General features: G+C 39.6%; 1 protein-coding gene across 1 annotated transcript; it reads right to left on the bottom strand.

Moving 5' to 3' along the window:
- Positions 1 to 14,873: 14,873 nt before the first annotated feature.
- PATE1 (prostate and testis expressed 1) lies at positions 14,874 to 17,315 on the bottom strand. Its single transcript, XM_029207918.1, is given in 4 exon segments — positions 14,874 to 14,940; positions 14,942 to 15,005; positions 15,799 to 15,960; positions 17,264 to 17,315. Coding segments are annotated over 4 exon segments (345 nt in total).
- Positions 17,316 to 27,162: the final 9,847 nt, after the last annotated feature.

Genomic DNA, 27,162 nt, shown 5'->3' on the forward strand with positions numbered 1-27,162 from the left:
GTGGGGAGGAAAGAGGATTGGAAAGCATGTCCTCCTCCATCTGGGGCAGGGAGAGGTTCCCCAGGTATCTCAGGTCTGTCTGTGGCCCACAGTAAGGTCCTGGGGTGAGAGGTGTTGAAAGGCCAAGCATCTGGCCAAGCTTCTGGCTGAGTCAAAGGCAGGCTCAGCCTTTTGAAAGGGGTTTACCAGGGGATCAGCTCCTGAATCTCCTGAATCTCTACTTCTGGACCTCACATTCTAGGAGGGGTAGTAAGGTAGAGCAATAAGGGTGCAAATTCCACAACAAAAACTCAGAATATCACATATATCATGTCAACTGTGATAGTCTTTAATAACATGAATATGAGATATATGTACAGAAATAATATTATATGGGGATATGGCAAAATATTCACATTGTTATTCTCAGATTCAGGGGCACAAAGAGAATTTTAATTACTTCTTAATAAGTTTGGTATAATTCCAAAATTTCTGTGACTTTTATTCTGAGAATAATGTTGTTCAAAGTTGCCTGAACAAACACAGGGGAAAGACTTGGGTTGCATGAAGTTTGGGATTGAGGCCCAGATTTTAATTATGATGCAGGAGCATCTTCTCAGGGAGAATAAAAGGCTCTTTGCTTGGAGCGGTAAGCTTAATGCTCTTAGCTCAGACCCCCTGGGACTTCCATCCGTATATTGCTGCCTGTGTCTCACAAGTTCCAAATGCAAGACTTACAAAGGTGGTCCCTATGTGAATTACTTCCCTGACAATGGCCTGTAAGTTTTAAATCCCAGTCAGCCTTGTGGGACCCCTAGTTTCAGTGGGAGTTTGCCCATGAATAATATTTTCTCTGCTAGCAAGAGAGAGATTCTTTTTTTTATACGGAGACAGTATTTTTTTTACCCCTTCTCCCTGTCTCCCACTGTCATCTGATGATTCAGGGTACATGTCACTCTAGAGCTCCAGCCCTGGGAACCCTTCTCCAGATTGTAGAGAGAAGGAGACAGCACAGTGGAGTGGAAAGATAACTGAATCAGACAGATGTGCGCCTTGTTACCTGGGGAAAGATATTCCAACTCTAAGCGCTCCTGGTCATCAACTGTAAGATGAGGTCAATTATTTCCAACCTATGAAGCTGTTCAGAAAATTCAAAAGGTGAAGTGTATCACATGCCCAAAGAATGTTGGACACCCCGTAGGTCTTAATATTTGTTGCTTCCCCTTTACCATTACCCACGTGTGAGTTTATTAAGCCCTAACAACTATATCAGCTATACCTCTGAGAGTTCCTGTTTTCACCTATGCAGTCACAGAGGCACAGAGAAGTTCAGTAACTGATTTGAGGTCACACAGCAGGGAGGTAGCACACTTGGGCTTCCATCCCAGGTGTTCAGGGAGTATTGTCAGAATGAAGATTACGTGAGGGATCCTACTTGGGTAGAGCGCATGTCTGGCTCTGGGAATGAGCCCACTCAGGTAAAGAGACCCCACACTCCCTCCATCCCCAAGACAGGGGAGTCTGCCATCACCACTGCCTGTCTTCTCTGTCGTGACTACTAACTGCAAGGTGAAGGCCAGGAACTTCATCCTGCAAACTTGGAATTAGAGGCTGTCAGAACAGAGGCACCCTTCCCTTGTGCCTCTCAGGTGAACCATACCAATCGTGCCACCCAGTTTGTCATCAGATATTTTTGATTCTCTGATATGTTCAAGGCACCATTCTAGGTGCTGAGAAGAAAGCAGCGCAACACAGGAAACTTCTTGCGTTTGTGGAGCTTTCGTTCTTGTGAGGGGAGAGAGATAAAATAACCATAAATAAGGAAAAGCTATAGAATGACAAACTGGTTTAAGTACTCTGGAGAAAAAATCAAATAGGAAAGGGGCATGGGAAGTGTGGTAAGGGAGTTTTGTGTGTGCGTATATATATCTGTATCCATATCTATATTTTATAGTACTGCCACATTCCCTTTCTAGTGAGTAATCCAAATATTTCTTCCTCTTTCTCCCCATCACCCCCAGTGTACGTCTCTCCACTGTAATCACTTATGATCTTTGTCCGCCTTGAAAAGTTTAACGAATAAAGCTGGAGGGAAGCTGAGGTCACTTTCCTTCCTGGGCTGTCCCATCCATCTCTCAGAGAGAGATGCTATACCAGGCAGTCAGACCGTATCTGGGGAATCGGCTCTGATCCCAGTGACTCACTTTGTGAGGATGTAGTGCCTCTGGAGGTCATGCTGAGGTGAATGTCCGGGAGGGTTGTGGTACCTTAAAGCGCCTGAGAAACTCACTCACAGATGCTCAGTGACCCCAGCTTTGTTACAGCTGAGTGGACATCATGTGGCTGTGGACTTACACATGTTTTGTGTAGACCAACAAGCAGAAATACAACCCTGTGAAGAGGTACTAGGGAGAGAGATTCGACACCAACATTAATTAGTATCTCATGATAGAGCTAACAAAAATGACATGGGACATATGCCTGGCCTGAGTTCTAAGTAGGTGGAAACGAAGACAGGATGTACTGTCTCTTGGGAACGCTGTAGAGAGGATTCAGGTGATTTGACCTAAAATTTATGATTTTGTGATTCTGGTGGGATGCCTGAGGGCAGGTGATGGGGATAAAAAAAGCTGGAGCCTCCCACTGGGACCTTCTCAGGAATGGGCCCCAGGATGTTCCAGTTGCTTCTGCTGGGCATATTCACAGTGCTCTTCATGAATGAGAGTAAGGCCTGGTGAGGGTGGCACTTGGGTGGGCAAATGGGTGGGCAGAGAATGTATGGGGAGGAAGAGAGGGATTTGGTGACTTGACTCTTGGGACTGGTGTGAAGTGGTTCAAGGAGAATTTTTCTTCTTCTCTGTACAGGAGACAGAGTCCTGACATCGAAATGTACGGTGTAGTTCATTTTCAGTTCCTGGGTAAATAATGCCACAATGAGAGGGGACATTTTTTAGTTCTTTACACATCATCTCTCTACCCTCCCTGACTACCCACCACTCTCCTCACTCACTGTTCTAGTGTCTTCTTTCAGCCCCCAGCCTTGGGTGGGGGGCGCTCCTTAACTTCTTGAAGGGAGTAATGACCCCCTGACAGAAGCTGGGAGGGGTGTCAGCATCCTCCTTGTGAGTGTGACACCACCCGTGTATAAATGTTTACAGGTGGGGGCAGGCTTCTGGAGCAGAATCCCTCTCCCTAGAATTCTGCATCAAAGTTTTCCTCTCTTTCTTTAGTTTTTTGATTTTGCAATTATTGTAAAGATTTTAATGGAATGCAGTGTCACACACCTATGAAGCAGTGTTGGAAGTTTAATTTATTGCTGTATAACGGGAGTTGTACCACAGACCACTTTTACTTTAGTGATCGTGTTACAGGTAAGCAGGGGTAGAAAGAGACAAAAAATATTACCAGTGGTGCCCACAGTCCCTGGACTCAAGATGTGGAGGGAGACTGGGACCAGGGGAGGGTGAGGAAAGTGGGATTCTCCATACACAGACCTGGGATGGAGGCTGCATGGGGGGCAGATGTCTTTTGCCTGGTCCTATTTAGAGAGACACAGATGAGATGCAGACACAGCCTTGGGGCTCATTCCTGTGTATAGAAAACTTTGAGGTTCTGGGGAAAAGTCATCGCTTAGAAGATGGTGAGAGTAAGCAAGGTGGTCACATATGCTTTCCTCTTTTGGGAGACATCTCTACCGTTACTCAGCACTATCTTGCAGGCCTTGTGAAGAGGGAGTGTTCCAAGTACTTCATGACTTAGTGAGAGAAACATATTGCTGTAATCATGACAACAGGTGTAATGATGGAAGCTGTCTCCCAGAAAAGTCAAAGATATTTGGACTAGAAGGAAAGGAAAGTATATATGATACTGAACAGGTTAGCTACAAATAAAATGATTAACATTTTGAAACCATCTCTCCCAGTAATTTTTGCCCTTCCCTTACCCAATGGCAACATCATCTTACGTTTTCTTTTTGTTAATGATGTTTTGTTTCTTTATTAAAAAATGTATTAAGAGTAGTTTGAAAAGTGCTTGCTTTCTTCTCATTATATAACTTATAATATGGATTGAGCATCTTATCTATGTTTAGCAAATTGTCATACTCCTTTCTAAGTTTAAGTCAGCTTCCAAAATTTTATTCTTTGTGCTGTCAAATGTCATGAAACATCTCTGAGAATTCCTTCAATGTGAAGTTTTTCAACAGCATCACTTCCTTAGAGACACATTCATCCTTTACAACTATTTTCCTCACTTAAAACTTTATATTCACCTTCACTAAGTTCTGCCTCCTGCATATCTAGAACTGTTTCTTGACTGGCAGCAGTGTCAGCACTCCCATGGTCATCTTTATCTTTTAACTCCATTTACATTCTATCCAAATCCTGCAGTTTTTGCACAGGACAGTCTCTTACTACTGTGCAAAACAAGGACTGCCTGTAATTCTTTGAATATGGGTGCAAATTTCACAGTTGCATCCTTATCTGCACTTGTAGCTGTACCAGGTATCTTAACATTAATCAATTCATGTTGACTTCTGAAACGATGAAACCAGCCTTTACCGGCAGTAAACAGATGTTCTTGTAACTACCATTTTCCTTCAGTGTAGCAACTAACTTCAATGCCAAACGGATTGGGATTTGTTTTTGATTGCAGTCCTCAATCCAAAGTAGAAGTAAATGCTCCAGTTCAACCATGAGCGGCTTTCTGTTCCTACTGCAGTTTAAACTAAGAGATGTTGAAGCAACTTTATCTTGTTTTTATATTCATTCAGTCTTTTAAAATATGTTTTGTCTTGTAGCTTCATGTAGGCCTAGGTCTCTTCCTATCTTTGCTTTGCTGTGGCTATTTTCAAATCTTCTAACCACATCTAATTTCATTTCCAGTGTTATCACTTTTCATTTTTTTGTTCTGTCATATTTGTTGACTAATTCCCTCTTTTGATTATCCATTTTTGTAAAATGTCACATGGGTTTATCACTGGGAGACAAGGAGGCGACACAACTACATGCTTTACTATCTGTGTGTAACTAATAGATGTTCAGTGACCAATCACCAAGACTTTGAAAGAAGTGATGTAACTGTTACTGTTCATGATGCACATCTTTTATTTGCATAATGATTTTGGAATAAAGAGCTAGTAGCAAAGTTTATGCAATAGTTCACAGTTAATATTGTTACAACTAAAAGTTCAGCCTCATTGTTGGGGGACAGGTGTTGTTTAACTACACTGTGAAAACTAATATTCGTGCATGTTGAAATGTTGCAAAGGACTACCTGTATCTTATATGAATCTTAGCTATATATTTATATACACATATATATTATTCTAGGGTTTGTAGTATTCCTCCTGATATGCAGGCTTATGATGGTTATTAGTTTCTACCATATTCTATTTCTATAAAGAAGAAAATATTTTAATATACAAATTAATTTTAAAATATTTTCAATTTATGTATGCTGGAATTTCCCCCAAATTGTATCGGGTTAGAATGAAAATTATACTTTAACATCTTTCAAAGGAGAAAATATGGTAGATTCTTCCATTCAGGGTTGTTTAATTAGTTTATATGAATAGAGTGGAGATACTAGCAGCAGGTTGCACATGTGAAATGATTCATGGGGGACTTACTGTGATGTGTGGTTAGTGTTTAGAATGGTCTCAAATGTCAAAACTAGAAACTAAGAGGAAGTGTCACATTAATAAAGAGATACAGCGTGAGGAAGGTAACTGGTAGCAGGAAGAGTAGCAGGTACACATTGAGTGATACAGATGGAGACCAACTGTCACACATTTATAGCCAAGCTTGAAGTGAAGATTCCTAAAGCACTGTGGCAAAGCCCCTAGAGTTTCATCATATCCAGAAGACTCCAGGTCTTGTCTTCCTGAGCCTGTCCTATATGTTTCCCATCTTGGATTTTCATGAGATTCTGACTCCCCTTTGCCCCATGTTACAACACCCCATCACCCCCTAATTTTCAACTCCATTCTTTATATTTTACAGAACAAACAACAAACAACTGGGAAGTAGAGGGAACAGTGAGGGAGGCCAGACCCTGAGCAAGTGCAGTAGTTCTAGACTCAGGTCCAGAATTCTCTTCCAGCCAAAGATCCCTTGGTTGGTGGTGGACCTAAGCTGGCAAAACTGATCAAAGGAGACAAACCAACTGTATGGAACTTTCAATCTGGAGGGTTATTAATATCAGGAAAAACAGGGTTTCTTTTGTATAAATGTGTGTAAAAATCATAGATTTCCAATAGAAATGTGTTCATTATTGAAAAATTGTCAGGAAATCACATCTCAAAACTTTGGATTGCAAATTTTATACAAGTTGCACCTGTATTGGAATCCAGGAACCTGGCTCTGAAACCTCAGTAGTCTCTTCCAATTTGACTTTATGTTTTAATGGACTGGGCTCTAAAACAATTGGTGAATGTTTCAAAACATGCCTTGTGAGTATTCAACACATGTATATGGATTTCTTGATTTATGCTGGTAAGGTGCTGCTAATGGTGACAAAGAGAAACTGGAAAAATGAAAAATTATTTTTACTCTTTCAGCCATTTGGATAATATATTTATTTGTAGTTCTATTGCGGATTCGCTGGGACAGGGAAACCTGCCCATGGGCCCTCAGGCAGAGGTACCAGCCACCAGGAAGGATGTTATGAGCTGCAACTGGGAAGAGGCTGTGAGTCAGGAGGCTGAAGGTGTTTGCTGTGGAGTTCTTGGGTTGATTTTAAAGCTTTGCTTAGGACTGTCTAGGTAGGACTATGGTCTCTCAGTTGGGACAAGTTGGAGGCTAGCAGTATAGTTTATGAATCTCCACAATTTCCATTATAAAAAAGGCAGAACAAGTAGGATAGTAAAAAGAAAATGCCATATAAAAAATCAGGGTCTACTAGAATAGCCTAAGCCCTCAAAGATCTCAGAAATATAGAAGTACACCATTAACATTCCTTCTGCAAAAATCGAGCTACATTCTGTGCAAGAAAGGAGCTGTAGGTAGAAATGAAATTGAACAGGGTAAAAAGACTAAGGAATAGGCAAAAGTTCAGTTATTGGTAGGAGAGGAAACAAGAGGTAGCAAGTCCTGGAAATTATTATGGAGGTTTCTTTACAAAGATAAAAACGAATTAACTACTTTGCTTTCAGTGCATTCAAGAGATCAAGCTAGGAAATCTCCCCTGGTCCAGTTCCATCCCCAACATAAGAATGCTTCTGTACTGGAAAAATACCTTTAATTTAAATATGTATGACATAAAAAGACTGCAAATGAACCTCATATAATAATATGTAAGAAAAGTGAGTTGAATACCATATTAGGGAAAACAAAACAATACCGGAAGAACGTGTCTCTAAAATAGAAACTCAATGTGACATTTCAAAGTTAACCAAAAGAAAAGAAATGAGGGAAATAATAGAAACTATGAAAAAGCAGCATAAATCAAAATAAAAATAGGTTCAGAGCCTTCTTTAAATGTCAATGGACTAAACGCTCCAATCTAAAGATATAGAATGGCTGATTGGATGAAAACAAGCCTCAACAAATTTAAGAGGATAAAAATCATACCAAGCATTTTTTCCAACCACAATGGTATGAAACTAGAAATCAGTTACAGAAAGAAAAAGGGGAAAACCACAAACACATGTATACTAAACAACATCCAACTAAAAAAACCAATGGGTCAATGATGAAATCAAAGAGGAAATCAGAAAATACCCTGAGACAAATGAAAATGGAAACACAATTTTCCAAGATCCATGGGATACAAAAAAAAAAAACAAAAAAAACCACTTTTTAGAGGAAAATTTATAGTGATACAGGCCATCCCAAATAAACAAGAAAAAACGAAAATAAGCAACCTAAACTACCACCTAAAAGAAAAAGAAGAATAAACAAAGCCCAAATTGAGCAGAAGGAAATAATAAGATCAGAGAGGAAATGAATAAAATAGAGACCAAAAAGAAAAACCAATAGGAACCCCCCCCAAAAAAAGAAATAATAGAAAAAAAAATCAATGAAACCAAGTGCTGGTTTTTTGAAAAGATAAAAAGAATTGACAAACCTTTATCCAGGCTCACCAAGAATAAAAGAGAGAGGGCTCAAATGAACAAAATAAGAAATTAAAGAGGTGAAATAATAATCAATACCATAGAGATACAAAAAATCATAAGAGAATACTATGAACAGTTATATGCCAACAAATTGGACAACCTAGAAAAAAATGGACAAATTTCTAGAAACATACAAGCTGCCATTACTGAATCAAGGAGAAGCAGGCAATTTGAAGAGGCAGATCACAAGAAGTGAAATTGAATTTATAATAATAATGATTAAAAACCTCCCAGGAAATAAAAGTCCAGGACCAGGGGAAGTCTACCAAACATATAAAGACATACTTATCCTTCTCAAACTATTCCCAAAAAAAAAAAAAAAAAAATGAAGAGGAAGGAACACTGCCAAATTCCCTTTATGATACCACCAACATCCTGATAGCAAAACCAGGCAAAGACACTACGAAAAGGAAAATGTCAGGCCAATATATTTGGGGAATATAGATGCAAAAATTCTCAACAAAATATTAGCAAACCTAATCCAACAATATATAAAAAGGATCATACACTGTGACCAAGTTGGATTTATTCCAGGGTCACAAGGATGATTCAGCTTTCACAAATCAATCAATGTGATACACCACATTAACGAAAGGATGGATAAAAATCACACAATATCTCAATAGATGCAGAAAAAGATTTGACAAAATTCAGCATCCATTCATGATAAAAACTCTCATCAAAGTTGGTATAGAGAGACCATATCTCAACATAATAAAGGCCATTTATGACAAACCCACAGCCAACATCACATTCAAGTGAAATCTGGGACTTCCCACTAAATTCAGGAACAAGACAAGGTTGCCCACTCTCGCCACTTCCATTTAACAGAGTATTGGAAGTCCTAGCCTGAGCAATCAGACAAAAAAAAGAAAAATACCCAAATTGGAAGGGAAGTGTTAAAAGTGTCATTATTTGCAGATGACATGATAACTTCATATAGAGAGCCCTAAAGTCTCCACCCAAAAATAGTACTAATAAATGAATAGAACTAATAAATGAATTCAGCAAAGCTGCAGGATACAAGATTAATAAACAAAAATCTGTTTCATTTCTATACACTAACAATGAAGCATCAGAAAGAGAAAGTAAAAAGACAATTCCATTTTAAAATCACACCAAAAATAATAAAATACCCAGGAATAAACTTAACCAAGGAGGTAAAAGACCTATTCCCTGAAAACTACAAATCATTGATGAAGGAAATTGAAGATCATACAAATAAATGCAAAGATATCCCATACTCTTGGATTAGAAGAATCAATATTATTAAAATGACCATACTGCCCAAAGCAATCTACAGATTTAATGCAATCCCTATCAAAATACCCAGGACATTTTTTACAGAACTAGAACAAATAATCAAAAATTTATATAGAACAACAAGAGACCTTGAATTGCCAATGTGATTGTGAATAAAAAGAATAAAGCTGGAGTTATAATCCTCCCAGACTTCAGACTATACTACAAAGCTATAATATTCAAAACAATTGATATTGGCACAGAAACAGACACATAGATTAATGGAACAGAGTAGAGAGCTCAGAAATAAACTTAGGCCCCTATGGTCAATTATCTACAACAAAGGAGGCAAGAATATACAATGGAGAAAAGACAGTCTCTTCAACAATGGTGCTGGGAAAACCGGACAGCCACATGTAAAACAATGAGATTAGAACATTCTCTCATGCCATATACAAAAATAAAATGGTTTAAAGACCTAAATGTAGGACATGAAACCATAAAGCTCCTAGAAGAGAACATAGGCAGAACACTTCTTAGAAATTGTAGCAATAATTTTGGAACAGTCTCCTAAAGCAAGAAATAAAAGCAAAAATAAACAAATGGGACCAATTTAACCTAAAAGCTTTTTCATGGCAAAGTAAACCACTGACAAAGCGAAAAGACAATCCATGGATTGGGGGAAAATATTTGCAAAAGATGTGACTGACAATGGGTTAGTGTTCAACATATACAAACAGCTCGTACAACTCAATATCAAAAAACAAACAACCTGATTAAAAAATGGGCAGAAGGCCTAAATAGTCATTTTTCCAAAGAAGACATACAAATGGCCAACAGACACATGAAAAGATTCTCAACATTATTAATCTTCAGAGAATGCAAATTAAAACCACAATGGGTTATCACCCCACACATGTCAGAATGGCTATTGTCAAAAAGAACACAAATAACAAATGCTGGTGAGGTTGTAGAGAAAAGGGGACCCACTGCTTCTGGGAGTGTAAATCGGTGCAGCCACTGTGGAAAATATTATGGAGGATTCTCAAAAAACTAAAAATAGAACTACCGTATGACCCAGCAATTCCGCTCCTGTGTATATATCCGGAAAAAACAAAAACACTAATTTGTAAAGATACATGCACCCCAGTATTCATAGCAACATTATTTACAGTAGTCAAGGTATGGAAGCAACCTAAGGGTCCATCAGCAGATGAATGGGTAAAGAAGGTTACTTAGCCATAAAAAAGAATGAAATTTTACCATTTGCAGTAACATGGATGGACTTGGAGGGTATTATGCTAAGTGAATTAAGTCAGACAGAGAAAGGCAAATACTGTATGATATCACTTATATGAAGAATCTAAAAACTACAGCAAACTGGTAAATATAACAAAAATGATGCAGACTCACAGATATAGAGGACAATCTAGTGGTTACCAGTGGAAGGAGGGAAGGTTGGAAGGGCAATATAAGGGTAAGGGATTAAGATGTACAAACTATTATGTATAAAATACGCTACAAGGATATATTGTACAACACAGGGAATATAGCCAATACTTTATAATACGTATAAATGGAGTATAACCTTTAAAAATTGTGAACCACTATATTGTACACCTGTAACTTATATAATACTGTACATCAACTATATCTCAATTTTTAAAAAGATATGAGGCAAAAGAAAAAGATAAATTGGAATATGTAAAAATTAAAAATTCTGTGCATCAAAGGACAGAATCAACAAAGTGAAAAGGCAACTCATGGAATGGCAAATTGTATACCTGATAAGAGATCATATTCAGAATGTATTAAAAAAAAAACTCCTGTAACACAGCAACAAAAAAGACAGCCAGCTGATTAAATTGTGGACAAAAGGACATGAATTCCTCCAAAGATACACAAATGGCCAATAAGCACATGGACAGGTGCTCAACATCACTAATCATTAGGGAAACACAAATAAAAGCCACAATGAGGGCTTCCCTAGTGGCACAGTTTTTAAGAATCTGCCTGCCAATGCAGGGGACATGGGTTTGAGCCCTGCTCTGGAAAGATCCCACATGCCGCAGAGCAACTAAGCCCGTGCACCACAACCACTGAGCCTGCGCTCTAGAGCCCGCGAGCCACAACTACTGAGCCTGAGTGCCACAACTATTGAAGCCCGCACGCCTAGAGCCTGTGCTCTGCAACAAGAGAAGCCACCGCAATGAGAAGTCTGCGCACCGCAACGAGGAGTAGCCCCCGCTCGCTACAACTAGAGAAAAGCCCGCATGCAGCAACGAAGACCCAACGCAGCCAAAAATAAAAATAAATAAATAAATTTATATTAAAAAAAAACGACAATGAAATAACCCTTCACACCCATTAGGATGGCTACTAACATAAAAACAGAAAATGACAAGTGTAGGTAAGGATGTGGAGAAATTGGAGCTCTAGTACACTCTGGGTGGGAGTGTGAAATTACATAGCCACTGTGGAAAACAGTATGGCAGTTCCTCAAAAATTTAAACATAGAATTACTATATGATCTAACAATTTCACTTCTGGATATATACCCTAAAGAATTGAAAGCAGGGACTTGAACAGATACTTGTACACCTGTGTTCATTGTAGTATTATTTGCAATAGCTAAAAGGTGGAAGTAACCTAAATGTCCATCAATGGATGATGAATGGATAAACAAAATGTGGTATATACCTACAATAGAATATTATCTGGCATTAAAAAAGGAGGGATGGGCTTCCCTGGTGGCGCAGTGGTTGAGAGTCCGCCTGCCGACGCAGGGAACACGGGTTCATGCCCCGGATCCTGTCCTCTGCAACGGGAGAGGCCACAACAGTGAGAGGCCCGTGTACCGCAAAAAAAAAAAAAAAAAAAAGGAGGGAAATTCTGGCACATTCTACAGCATAGGTGAACTTTGAGGACATTATGCTAGTGAGATAAGTCAGTCACAAAAGGACAAACACTGGATGATTGCACTTCTATGAGGTGTCCAATATAGTCAAACTCAGAAACAGAAAGTAGAATGTGCTGCCAAGGGATGGGGAGTATTGTTTGATGGATACAGAGTTTCGGTTTTGTAGGATGAAAAAGATGGTTGTAGGATCCATGTGGAGATGGATGGTGGTGATGGTTGTATAGCAACATGAAAGTACTTAATGCCACTGAACTGTATATTTAAAAATGATTAAAATGGTAAATTTTGTTTTATGTATGTTTTACCACAATAAACAACAACACAGTGACAATAGTAGCACAAGAAGCAGAAGTGAGTAAATGGAATCTAATTCTTACAGTGTTCTTGGGTTGCTAATAAGGTGGTAAATGTACTAACTTAAGGTAGACTGTAAAGAGTTAAGTATGCATAACTATTAAAAGAATTATTAAAGAATGTATAATTTAAAAGGTAATAGAGAAGATAAAATGACCAATACTAGATTAATCTTAAAGGGTCCAAGAAAGATAAGAATGAGAAAATATTCTATAGTTACATAAAATTCAAAATATTCTTTGTCATAAAGCAGGTTCTGATAAATAAATACATTGAGAACATCCACAAAGTATCATTCTTATTCTTTTATCCATGGGGAGAAAGTTATAAAAAATTTTTTTTATTATGTTTTTTCCCTTACCAAAAGATTCTTTTAAGAACCTTGACTTCAAAGATTTTTGCACTCGTCCATGAAACCGGCTATCTTAATTAACAATCTGCTATGCCAGAAATAAAACTTAGACATGACTTCTTCTGAATTTATACATTGTTCTAAGTTTCTTTGTTAAGACTTTGGCATTTATTCTTTCTCCCTTTATGCTTTTCATGCTCTTTCTTACTGGAAGTGCTTAAAGATCTGTCATCTTTCATAGTCTTTAACTTATGTTTTACTATATATAACTTATGTTTTACTATATTTAGCTTATGTTTTTCCTTATTTCTTAGGTCTGTACTCTGTAAGCCTTTCTATTCTATGGTCATCTTTTCTACATCTTCTTCTTTCTTACTGTATTCTGGGAGAGTTCCTCATTCTGGTCTTCCAAGTGCCTAATTCTTTGCACATCTTTTTCAAGAAATACGTATAATATTTCATCTATTGTGGGCTGTTTTTATTTGTTATATTTTATACCAAATATTCCCACCTGTTTATTTTTTATTATTTTGTTTCAACTTGCATGTTTAATTATCTCTTTATATTTTCATTCTTGCTTCAGACACCATGAGGACAGCGGTCAGGCTACGGTATCCTAAGGTCCAGCAGTGCCTTAAATACAGGACTTTTAAAATAAATATTTGTTGGCGAAATTAAAGAAGGGTTTGGAGACGAGAGAAAGAAGAAAACACAATATGGGTATGGAAGAAATGTAACTTTCTTTATGATATTTTTATAATATTAATTAATCACCCTTTTCAGGCCTCATCCTACCAGTTTGTTAGGAATCAGTAATCAATCCTTATGAGCATACATTTTCCAACCCCTATTTTTTCCCAGGAAGGGAAAAAGAGGAAAGGAAGGGAAGGAGCAGGGAAAAGAATTGACCTATCCTCTTTCTTTTCTGAAGCAACTTGGGTATTCAGTGAAAGCACTAGGTTCTGTAACAACCTGCAGGATGTATGTGCTAGAACTGTACAAGCGGAAGACCTGAGCGTGTGTGAGGAGGAGGTGGAGGGTGAGGAAAGGCATCTGGTCATGGGGACAGCTCTCCACAGAGGTTGCTGCTGAGATGTCTAGTGGACAGACCCACATGGCTTCTTCAGACCCCACAGATCTCAGCTTCCTCCATGCCATGCTGCAGGCATGGGAATATTTATGTGACTACTTCTGGTCTCATCTCCTTGGAAGCATACTACAGCTCTTCCCTGTCTAGGGGTTGATGCCTTCCTATGAGTTTGCCAGGGAAGCAGAGTGCAAATACTATCTCTAGAATTCCAGGCATACCTTCTCCTTTTCTTCTCCAACCCCCAACTCCATAGAGAGTCTCATTCTACAAGGCAGAAAATCTTTTTCTCTTCATGGCTCCAGTACAAATTTCTTTCTATATTCTGCCCTGCTCCTCTCTCGGAGAATAGTATTCATGAACAAAATTTATGAAGACTTAAGTCATCTCTTTTCATGTTGCCCCCTCCCTCCCCATGAGGTCAGAGTTATACGCTTTAATTGGAGTGAGATAAGAAGAACAATACCAAGAGAAAAAAATGAAAATATTCTGTCACAGAAGGAAGGGAAGGAGCAGGGAAAAGAACTGACCTATCTTCTTCCTTTTCTGAAGCAACTTGGGTATTCAGTGAAAACACTAGGTTCTGTAATAACCTGCAGGATGTGTTGATCTTGTATTCAAGGTGTTCCCTACCCCTCACCCTGCCAGGGGCCAAGGCAGAGAATCTATTGATAGAAAAAGAGAGGGCTTTTTCTTACATATGCAGAAGGCAGAGCCATATGTTTGCAATCTGAAATGTGTGTTTTTAGAAAATCATTGTGAAGAGGTGGCACCAACAATGTCACCCACCCAGAGACTGGAGCCAGAAAAGGACCAGTCATTTCTAGAGGTCTTCGTTGCACAAGTCACGTCTTCTGCAGCACCTGAAGTTTACCAGATAGACCCTCCATTATATTGTTCACATTAGCACAGTTCTTTAGGCAGCCCCTAAAGGTTAACCAGGGTGTACCATTATCTGCAGAAGGAGGAGAAACAGGTCAGCAAAGAGGTTTCTGGAAAAGCAAACAAACAAAAAAACACCTTCTTTCCAGCCTGCACCAGCATACAAAAACAACCTTGTGTAGTTCAAGGCTCGGTTATTCAAATGTGAAGAATCAGAAGATGTTGGAATTTGGGGGTTTCCCAAAAGAAAAGCAATAGCAGAGTAGTTAAAAAAAAATTCCTGGATGTGGGGATGTAATGACAGCAGCAATTCAAGGATTGCCCAAGTTGGATGTTTCCACTTGGGCACATTCCACAGGGAATGGTAACCCTGGTTTAAGTAAGGGTTAGAAACACTAAGGAATCGCTCAGCACAAAGGCTAGGAAAACTGAGAAATCATGATGTTTAGTCTTACCCATGAAGAGCCATTTAGTCAATATTTATTGCTAACACTGGCCCCTCTATTTTCACAGTTTAAAACCACCCACAAGGAGGTCCAGGCAGGGACAAAGACAAAGAACTGCCCTCCTCACTCCAACATCCAGCTGTTCTCCACTGGCCGTATTGTGCCTCTCCTTTCCCCTCAGGTAAGTCTCCTCTGTTTTCTTCAGGCTTCTCAAAATATTGATTCCATAGCTACAGACCCCCACCCCTTAGAGACTACCTCTATCTGTTTTTCATTATGGCATGCGATGGGGTAGAGATAGTCAGTCATCCCAGAGTTGAGACTGCCTGAGCTAAAGTAAGGTCCCACCTTTTTACTATGACTAATGTATCCCTGTCTGCTTCCTCTGCCCCTTCCTCCTTCCCCAAACCCACAACTTACTTCTGAAAATCCTCCCAGTTGTGCAAGCCTCTTCCATTGTTGCAGTACATATTCCTCTGCCTCTGGAACACTTCTCACCTGGAAACTGGAGGTGGCACATCCTACACTGAATAATTTCTATAATTTGGGCCAGAGAGTAGGGAAGTCGAAGTGAGAGAGGGTCTCACACTACTATGAAAGGACCCACCTGCCCTTTCAAATTTGAAGTCTGCTGGGAGCCCCGAGGGCTTTGTCAGAGATTCATTAAACATGGGAATCTACCTCTATTAAAATAGGCTAAGTCAAAAGAGGGGCTAAAGTTTATGGTCTCAGAAGTTTTAGCCTGTAAAACAGGTGGAGGGTTAAGGAAAAGGGGAACAAAATCAAAACTGAGATAATCAGGTCTGGTCCTCTTCATACTCACCAGGAATATGGTATTCACCAACAAATAGTTCGTGGACTGTGCTGGCAAAGAGAAATAAAACATATCTGCAATTTTCTCTAAGATTTACCCTTGCCTAGGGTCACTGTAAGCCTTGTAACACATGAGGCCCATCCTGCTCCCTTAACCTGGAGCCACTCTAGGCTCTTATGTCCCTCCAAAGCCTAGTCCGCTGTCTCGTGGCATATCTGCACCTCTCCCTCTTTTCAGTTCTCTTCACCTCTAGAGGCCTCTCAGCCTCCCCTGCCCGCCTCTTAGGATACAGCACAGACTCAAAGGAAAAAGATAAATGCACATTTTTTGTGTGTGTGCCTCATTCCCTTCTTTTTAATTGACCTATGTGACTTTCTTACCTACATGTGCCTGGAAGCTGACAAGGGGGAAAGCATCTGAAATCCATGAAATTGCTACACTTTGGATTTAGCCAGCTAGTGCCTTAAAAATCAACATTCCACTTCCCCCTTTCCCTTTTTCTTGCTTTTTAATACACTCATCCTTAGCCTTGTCAACTGCTGCTCATGTTTTTTCATCAAACTTAAAATCAGCTCCCATCCCAGCCCGGTGCTGCTGGAAGAAGTTGTTGAGTGTTGAAATTCAAGGTCTATCTCTGGATTCCTTTCAACCCTCACTGCTCAGCCTGCCCCTTTCATCTCCTCCCTCCCCCCAAATTCCCCATCCCACACCACTGATCCATTTCTACTCACTTCCATGTTCTTTGTCTGCAAATGACCCGTACAGTACTGTTGGGAAAAAAAAAAAAAAAAAAGACACACTCTCTGAAGACCTCATTTTAAAAACCTCACCTCACAGCTTCTGTGAAAATCTTTGCAATTCCTTTATAATCTACCTGTTTCCTTCTGCAAGGGCAGACTAAGACTTTGGTGAATGTCCCAGGGACATGATGTGCTGTGGACAAAAGTCATGGCATCAGAATGACAGCTTCTGTTACCATATGGCTCTCATAAGAGAACTTCTGTCATGTGAACCCCGACCCATTCCAGGATCCTGGACACGTCTCTCCAACTGTCAACCATAGGGACTCACCTCTAAAGCAGCAGAGGAGGGTGGGGAGCCCTAGCAGGAGGGAGTTGTCCATCTTGGAGGGAGAAAACAGCAGGTTAGAACAGGAAGCTGCAAGGTGCCCATTTATATATCTACCAGGTTGGGCTTCCCCAGGAAGGGCTAGGGGTGGGGACATTGCGGAAGTCCTTCAAAGGCATTTCCTGCTCCTAGGGAAACCAGGGACTCTAAAATTTTTTCTTTTTGGCAAATTGTGGGGAAGAGGGACTGCCTGGGTAAGTCCTGGACCCAATTTATTTCAGTCCTAGCATTCAGGATTTTTGATTCAGGATTTCTGTGGTCTTTTCATTATACCACGCTGTGGGAGAATACAAGGATAAATCCAGGCTAGGTGGGTTGGATTCAGAGCCATTTACACTGAGATGCTCATTCAAGCTGAGAGAATATATGAGTGTAAATAATTGGAATGCAGGAAGTCCAAAAGAGGGCTTAAGCACAGAGCCTTTAAAACTCAGTACTATAGGGAATGGAGAAGAGAGGTGGAGAGGTTAGATTCAGACGCATTGACAGAGGATACTCATGAAGGGAGTAGTTTCCTGCTGTCAATCATCCTGGAACAAATTAAACCCTGGGGTAGAAAATGAGAGCTGAGGAGGAAACTGCTTCCCGTACTTGGAGTTCCCGGTGGTTGAGAATTAGACTTTTACTAAGAGAGAGGTTTGAGATTACTTCACCTGGAGGGAGGTAAGCTGGTCCTTCCCACTTGATGTCGAGCCAGGAATTGCGGGGGGGCGGGGGTGTTAGCTCAACTCTGAGAGTGACTAGGTAATCAATTAGGGTGGTGATTGAATGTAAAATTCCTGTAGAGGGGATTGAGCCTGTGGATTCTAAGAACAGCCATATTTAGTATCTCATTCTAAGTTTTCTGTTAGTTTCCTTCAGTTATTCCTATACCTTCCAAAAATTGTGATGGGAGTTGCAGCTTAGTCTCTGCTGTCATTGCAAGGAGTTGAAGGAAGGGTCTGTGCCCATGCTTAGGGCAAAGAAATACAGGGGAAAGAAACAGCAACCTGAAGGAAGCAGACTGCAATAGAGCACACTCTAGGTCTACAGAAAAGTGGGGTAGTAGTCTAAGACAGATGTTGGCTGAAGAGGCAGGGACAGCAAGAGTGACGTATGGAAGAGATGCTCTCCAGAATATACTGGGGGTTGTTACTACACGCCCAAAGAGCAAATGGACATTTCCATACAGGGAGGAAGGAGGAAGGGGATATAACTAGTTAACTGCTTACCTGTGGCACCTAGGACTCTGGTGAAGCTTTGAAATAATACCATGAAGTAATCATGTATTACTCTCTAACACACAAACACACACACACACACACACACACACACACACTCACTCTACATCACTTGTTTTTGTGTTCTGCTTATTCACTAGATGATCTGTCCCTTTCCATCCTCTCAATGCCCTGAAATTTAGCATCTTCTCTTACACTTTTACATTTCTTTCTTCGACTTTTTGAGATCTCCCCTCCTTGCCTTCTAGGAATTCCGTAGTTAATTCTTTGACTAATGGTGGCACACACGAAAGAAGGGAAGGTTTTCTTCCTCTGCCCCACAAGAAACTGTCTCCTCACTTAATTACACTCCGATGATATTATTTTACCACTTCCCCTAAAGCAGAAATTTCCCCCTCTCAGCTTTACTGATCCATCTGAATTACTTGCTTATATTTGAACCCTATTTTATTGACTTACTTTTCTCCTAAAATCTCCTCAAATTCACACTCCCAGTCTTAGTATCCCATAATACCTGATTTTCTTACTGGGCCACATTCGATACCTTTTCTCAGTGCTCCTAATCCTTTTTTCCTATCCTCTTAGGGCACCCCAAAATAATTATTCTTATGTCATAAATTACAGACCCATGACTTAAAAGTGTTCAGGAATGAATTCCTTTTGCCTGTTGCCCCAAACCTCATGTGGAGTCTGTATGACCCCTTTACTCATGCTACCCTTCTCTCCATCACAGGGTTCTGGAGGTCCAGTTAGTCCAGAAGAGTAGTAGCCCTGGATTTTCCTCAGCTCTGCGAGTGACTAGGTGAGTACTCAATTACATCTTTATGTATATGATTAGAAGATGTTTAGATTATGCACTAGGATTTTTGGTTTGCACCTCCAACGTTACCAAGCAAAACAATAAATTGATGTTTCTTGAATGGAAATCCACTTTCCAATCGGTTACCATTATTTTCAAAAGACATAGATCTACTCTCCATGGTGAATACAGTAAAAATATCCTGAAATTCATTGGTCATAGAGGTATTTTCACACAGTGACATTTTTGGATAGGTTAATGGAGCTGGTGGTGAGTGCCAAGATTTGATTTGAGGAAAGAGATCTCACCTTAGGCAGATGCCACATGTGATGAGGAAGGTCAACAAGATGAAGAACCACAGTTACTGTTCCAAGGCAGCTCAATGACCTTAAGCTCCTGGGGTTTTCCCAGTACCCATAGGATTTATACCAGTGATCTGGCAGGAAAAGAACAATTTCTTCTAGATCAGGGTTTGAAGGAACAGTCAGATCAGAAAATCTTGTCTCTTTTTCCTCAAGCAAGGGAGCAGCTCAGTTCTGGGTGACTGAGACTACATGAAACCAGAGAAGTTCTACCCTCTTGAGGGATGTGAAAATGGAAATTTCAGACAATATGTGCAGATCCAAGAAAGAACATGAAAGAAGTGTCTCTGAGGAGATCTTCTGTGCGTGTTCTTTTCTACCATGAGACCCAGCATCCCCGAGGATTGGCTGGGAGTCTCAGAATTGTTCAATACATCCACAGTTCCCTAGATAGTTCATTCCTAGAGTGCTGGGGGCTGGAGAAGGTAACGTGGATGTTAAAGTAACTAGGGAGGCAGTCAACAATGAAGAATAATCTACCCATTGTTCCTGTATAGCTTACAGTTCAAATAAAATGTTCTGTATTTTCAGTGTGCTGTTTCAACGACTCTACTATCACCAGGAGAGCTCTATTTATTTATTTATTGACTTTTTGAATTTTATTTTTTTTTTTATACAGCAGGTTCTTATTAGTTATCCATTTTGTACATATTAGTGTATATATGTCAGTCCCAATCTCCCAATTCATCACACCACCACCACCCCTGCTGCTTTCCCCACTTGGTGTCCATACGTTTGTTCTCTACATCTGTGTCTCAATTTCTGCCCTGCAAACCGGTTTATCTGGACCATTTTTCTAGTTTCCACATATATGCGTTAATATACGATATTTGTTTTTCTCTTTCTGACTTACTTCACTCTGTATGACAGTCTCTAGATCCATCCACGTCTCTACAAATGACCCAATTTCGTTCCTTTTTATGGCTGAGTAATATTCCATTGTATATATGTACCACTTCTTCTTTATCCATTCGTCTGTCAATGGGCATTTAGGTTGCTTCCATGACCTGGCTATGGTAAATAGTGCTGCAATGAACACTGGAGTGCATGTGTCTTTTTGAATTATGGTTTTCTCTGTGTATATGCCCAGTAGTGGGATTGCTGGGTCGTATGGTAATTCTATTTTAAGTTTTTGAAGGAACTTCCATACTGTTCTCCAGAGTGGCTGTATCCATTTACATTCCCACCACCAGTGCAAGAGGGTTCCCTTTTCTCCACACCCTCTCCAGCATTTATTGTTTGTAGATTTTCTGATGATGCCCATTCTAACTGGTGTGAGGTGATACCTCATTGTAATTTTGATTTGCATTTCTCTAATAATTAGTGATGTTGAGCAGCTTTTCATGGGCTTCTTGGCCATCTGTATATCTTCTTTGGAGAAATGTCTATTTAGGTCTTCTGCCCATTTTTTGATTGGGTTGTTTGTTTTTCTAATATTGAGCTGTTTATATATTTTGCAGATGAATCCTTTGTCCATTGATTCGTGTGCAAATATTTTCTCCCATTCCGTGGGTTGTCTTTTCAGCTTGTTTCCTTTGCTTTGCAAAAGCTTTTAAGTTTCATTAGGTCCCATTTGTTTAGTTTTGTTTTTATTTCCATTACTCTAGGAGGTGGATCAAAAAAGATCTTGCTGTGACTTATGTCAAAGAGTGTTCTTCCTATGTTTTCCTCTAAGAGTTTTATCGTGTCCGGTCTTACCTTTAGGTCTCTAACCATTTTGAGTTTATTTTTGTGTATGGTGTTAGGGAGTGTTTTAATTTCATTCCTTTACATGTAGCTGTCCAATTTTCCCAGCACCACTTATTGAAGAGATTGTCTTTTCTCCATTGTATGTCCTTGCCTCTGTTATCATAGATTAGTTGACCATAGGTGCATGGGTTTATCCCTGGGCTTTCTATCCTGTTCCATTGATCTATATTTCTGTTTTTGTACCAGTACCATATTGCCTTGATTACTGTAGCTTTGTAGTATAGTCTGAAGTCAGGGAGTCTGATTCCTCCAGCTCTGATTTTTTCCCTCAAGACTGCTTTGGCTACTTGGGGTCTTTTGTGTCTCCGTACAAATTTTAAGATTTTTTGTTCTAGTTCTGTAAAAAATGCCATTGGTACTTTGATAGGGATTGCATTGAATCTGTAGATTGCTTTGGTTAGTATAGTCATTTTCACAATGTTGAGTCTTCCAATCCAAGAACATGGTATATCTCTCCATCTGTTGGTATCATCTTTAATTTCTTTCAGCAGTGTCATAGTTTTCTGCATACAGGTCTTTTTTCTCCCTAGGTAGGTTTAATCCTAGGTTATTTTATTCTTTTTGTTGCAGTGGTAAATGGGAGTGTTTCCTTAATTTCTCTTTCAGACTTTTCATCATTAGTGTATAGCAATGCAAGAGATTACTGTGTATTAATTTTGTATCCTGCAACTTTACCAAATTCATTGATTAGCTCTAGTAGTTTTCTGGTGGCATTTTTAGGATTCTCTATTTATAGTATCATGTCATCTGCAAACAGTGACAGTGTTACTTCTTCTTTTCCAGTTTGTATTCTTTTTATTTCGTTTTCTTCTCTGATTGCCATGGCTAGGACTTCCACAACTATGCTGAATAATAGTGGTGAAAGTGGACATCCTTCTCTTGTTACTGATCTTAGAGGAAATGCTTTCAGTTTTTCACCATTGAGAATGATGTTTGCTGTGCCTTTGTCGTATATGGCCTTTATTATGTTGAAGTAGGTTCCCTCCATGCCCACTCTCTGGAGAGTTTTTATCATAAAATGGTGTTGAATTTTCTCAAAAGCTTTTTCTGCATCTATTGAGATGATCATATGGTTTTTATTCTTCAATTTGTTAATATGGTGTATCACATTGATTGATTTACATATATTGAAGAATCCTTGCATCCCTGGGATAAATCCCACTTGATCATGGTGTATGATCCTTTTAATGTGTTGTTGGATTCTGTTTGCTAGTATTTTGTTGAGGATTTTTGCATCTACATTCATCAGTGATATTGGTCTGTAATTTTCTTTTTTTGTAGTATCTTTGTCTGGTATTGGTGTCAGGGTGATGGTGGCCTCATAGAATGAGTTTGGGAGTGTTCCTTCCTCTGCAATTTTTTGGAAGAGTTTGAAAAGGATGGGTGTTAGCTCTTCTCTAAATGTTTGATAGAATCCACCTGTGAAGCCATCTTGTCCTGGACTTTTGTTTGTTGGAAGATTTTTAATCACAGTTTCAATTTCATTACTTGAGATTGGCCTGTTCATATTTTCTATTTCTTCCTGGTTCAGTTTTGGAAGGTTATACCTTTCTAAGAATTTGCCCATTTCTTCCAGGTTGTCCATTTGATTGGCATAGAGTTGCTTGTAGTAGTCTCTTAGGATGCTTTGTATTTCTGTGGTGTCCGTTGTAACTTCTCCTTTTTCATTTCTAAGTTTATTGATTTGAGTCCTCTCCCTCTTTTTCTTGATGAGTCTCCCTAATGGTTTATCAATTTTGTTTATCTTCTCAAAGAACCAGCTTTTAGTTTTATTGATCTTTGTTATTGTTTCTTCGTTTCTATTTCATTTATTTCTGCTCTGCTCTTTATGATTTCTTTCCTTCTGCTAACTTTGGGTTTTGTTTGCTCTTCTTTCTCTAGTTCCTTTAGGTGTAAGGTTAGATTGTTTATTTGAGATTTTTCTTGTTTCTTGAGGTAGGCTTGTATTGCTATAAACTTCCCTCTTAGAACTGCTTTTGCTGCAACCCATAGGTTTTGGATTGTCGTGTTCTCATTGTCATTTGTCCCTAGGTATTTTTTGATGTCCTCTGTGATTTCTTCAGTGATCTCTTGGTTATTTAGTAACGTATTGTTTAGCCTCCATGTGTTTGTGTTTTTTACATTTTTTTCCCGGTAATTCATTTCCAATCTCATAGCATTGTGGTCAGAAAAGATGCTTGATATGATTTCAATTTTCTTAAATTTACTGAGGCTTGATTTGTGACCCAAGATGTGATCTGTCCTGGAGAATGTTCTGTGTGCACTTGAGAAGAAAGTGTAATCTGCTGTTTTTGAATGGAATGTCTTATCCATATCAGTCAAACCTATCTGGTCTGTTGTGTCATTTAAAGCTTGCGTTTCTTTATTAATTTTCTGTTTGGATGATGTGTCCATTGGTGTAAGTGAGGTGTTAAAGTGCCCCACTATTATTGTGTTACTATCAATTTCTTCTTTTATAGCTGTTAGCAGTTGCCTTATGTATTGAGGTGCACCTATGTTGGGTGCATATATATTTATAATTATTATATCTTCTTCTTGGATTGATCCCTTGATTGTTTTGTAGTGTCGCTCCTTGTTTCTTGTAACGTTCTTTATTCTAACATCTATTTTACCTGCTATGAGTATTTTATCTGCTATGAGTATGGAATATCTTTTTCCATCCCCTCACTTCCAGTCTGTGTGTGTCCCTAGGTCTGAAGTGGGTCTCTTGTAGACAGCATATATATGGATCTTGTTTTTGTATCCATTCAGCAAGCCTGTGTCTTTTGGTTGGAGCATTTAATCCATTCACGTTTAAGGTAATTGTTGATATGTATGTTCCTGTGACCATTTTCTTAATTGTTTTGGGTTTGTTTTCGTAGTTCCTTTTCTTCTCTTGTGTTTTGCAATTAGAGAAGTTCCTTTAGCATTCATTGTAGAGCTGGTATGGTGGTGCTGAATTCTCTTAGCTTTTGCTTGTCTGTAAAGCTTTTGATTTCTCCGTCAAATGTGAATGGGATCCTTGCTGGGCAGAGTAATCTTGGTTTTATGTTTTTCCCTTTCATCACTTTAAATATATCATGCCAGTCCCTTCTGACTTGTAGAGTTTCTGCCGAGAAATCAGCTGTTAACCTTATGGAAGTTCCCTTGTATGTTATTTGTCATTTTTCCCTTGCTGCTTTCAATAATTTTTCTTTGTCTTTAATTTTTGTCAATTTGATTACTATGTGTCTTGGCGTGTTTCTCCTTGGGTTTATCCTGTATGGGACTCTCTGCACTTCCTGGACTTGGGTGGCTATTTCCTTTCCTGTGATAGGGAAGTTTGCGACTATAGTCTCTTCAAATATTTTCTTGGGTCCTTTCTCTCTCTCTTCTCCTTCTGGGACCCCTATAATGCGAATGTTGTTGCATTTAATGTTGTCCCAGAGGTCTCTTAGGCTGTCTTCATTTCTTTTCATTCTTTTTTCTTTATTCTGTTCCGCAGCAGTGAATTCCACCATTCTGTCTTCCAGGTCACTTATCCGTTCTTCTGCCTCAGTTATTCTGCTATTGATTCCTTATAGTGTATTTTTCCATTCCGTTATTGTATTGTTCATCTCTGTTTGTTCTTTACTTCTTCTAAGTCTCTGTTAAACATTTCTTGCATCTTCTCGATCTTTGCCTCCATTCTTTTTCTGAGGTCCTGGATCATCTTCACTAACATTTTTCTGAATTCTTTTTCTGAAAGGTTGCCTATCTTCACTTCATTTAGTTGTTTTTCTGGGGTTTTATCTTGTTCCTTCATCTGGTACCTAGCCCTCTGCCTTTTCATCTTGCCTATCTTTCTGTGAATGTGAGAATTTTTTCTAAGGGTGACCTCAGCTAAGGAGAAATAAGGGATTCCTCTTCTACTTTCCAAGGTAAATTCACCAGTCATGAAAGTCATGCTCAGAGACCAGCAGTCCCATGGTAGCATATAACCTTCTGTTTTGCTGAGTTTACTACTTACAGTGAGACTATCCCTGACCAGTTTACTGAAGCACATTCCCCCTTCTTATTTCCTCTCTCTCTCTCTCTTTCTCTGTCTCTGTCTCTCTGTCTCTCTCTCTCTCACTCTGTGTGTGTGTGTGTGTGTGTGTGTGTGTGTGTGTGTGTGTGTGTATGTGGGAAGCAAGCTGGGAGAAATCTGTTATTTTTAAAATGCCATAGAACTTTCCTACCATGTTTAAGCTGCCTTATTCTGATTCATCATTTCTTGGTTGCTGTAAACCTTAGACAAAGTGGATTTCAATGAATTTTGCTCTTTTGGTCAGTGTTTCTGTGGAGGGACAGTCCTTTCGAGCTCCCTTGTCTGTCATTTCCACTGATGACACCTCCAGGGCTCCTCAAAATATATATTTTAAAATAATTAAATAGCTCATAAGTTCTAATTTAGTCCTCACAATTATTCTTGATAGATACCATTTTTTTTTTCTAGGTAAAAAACCCCTGAGGATAGGGAGGTTAAAGGACACACACAGGGTCACACAACCGGCAAGTGGAGAATCCAGATTTAAACAGAGTTTCATCCAACACTGAGCATGACGCTGTAATGATCACCCATGGAAAGAAGGTAGCTGGTTTTCATAGACCAGAGATTATAATAACTTGGTAAGATTTTTGTATATATATATTTATTTTATTTATGTATTATTTATTTTTGGCTGCATCAGGTCTTAGTTGTGGCACATGGGATCTTCATTGAGGCATGGGGGGGGTCTTTCTGCGCGTGGGCTTCTCTCTAGTTGTGGCATGCGGGTTTTCTCTTCTCTAATTGTGGCGCACGGGTTCCAGAGCATGTGGGCTCTGTAGTTTGCGGCATGCAGGCTCTCTACTTGAGGCTTGCGAGCTCAGTAGTTGTGGCATGTGGACTTAGTTGCCCTGCAGCATGTGGGATATTAGTTCCCTGACCAGGGATCAAACCCGCATCCCCTGCATTGGAAGGCAGATTCTTTATCACTGGACCACCAGGGAAGTCCCTAACTTGGTAAAATTTTTAAAACTCTTGTAATGTTCTTGTGTTTGAAATGATCAGCAGTAAAATCCCAAAACTGAAAAGTGTATGTAGGGTCATGTAGCCTAGTGGCCTATTGCATGGCCACGCATAGATGGAGAAAATCTGAAACATGAAGTGGATAGTGGTAGTGTGGGAAGGAAAGAAAGAGAGTTGAGTCTCTGGGTCATTGTGAGGAAGGCTGGAGGGTCCTGGAAATCTCCCAGGGTGAGGTGATGCTCTCTCCCAGTTGTTTGCTATGCAGACAGCCCCACTCAGCATGCACCCTAAGCTTCCACAATGGAGAACCTTCCTCATCTCCCTGCAGAAGCCCCATTCCCTCTTGCACATGCTAGGAAAGTGCCTCAACCACAGGTCTTTCTTCCAGGACTCCTCCTCTGCCTCCCTGTTCCTCCTGTGTGTTCCCACAGCACAGCTGAGGCCCATGATATGAAAATAGTCAGCCTTATCTTTGACTCCTCTTCCTCTCTCATTTCACATTAAACCACTGACAGAGTCCAGTCTGTGCTGTCTTCATAAGATCAGGACTGTCATTTCCTTCTCCATTCCCACTATTGCTGCTCTTGTTATGACTTTCATGTTGCCCACCTGGAGCTTATTCTTTTCTCAGTATGTAAGCATTTGTTGAATTAAATCCATTGAAATAGAGTCTTAACAAGCATTGGTTAGAGAAGCAAGCTTTGCTTCTGATCCTTGGAGCA

The sequence above is a fragment of the Monodon monoceros genome, unplaced genomic scaffold (genome assembly GCF_005190385.1).
Source record: "Monodon monoceros isolate NGI ecotype Baffin Bay Population unplaced genomic scaffold, NGI_Narwhal_1 Super_Scaffold_7, whole genome shotgun sequence".
Taxonomy (NCBI): Eukaryota; Metazoa; Chordata; class Mammalia; order Artiodactyla; family Monodontidae; genus Monodon; species Monodon monoceros.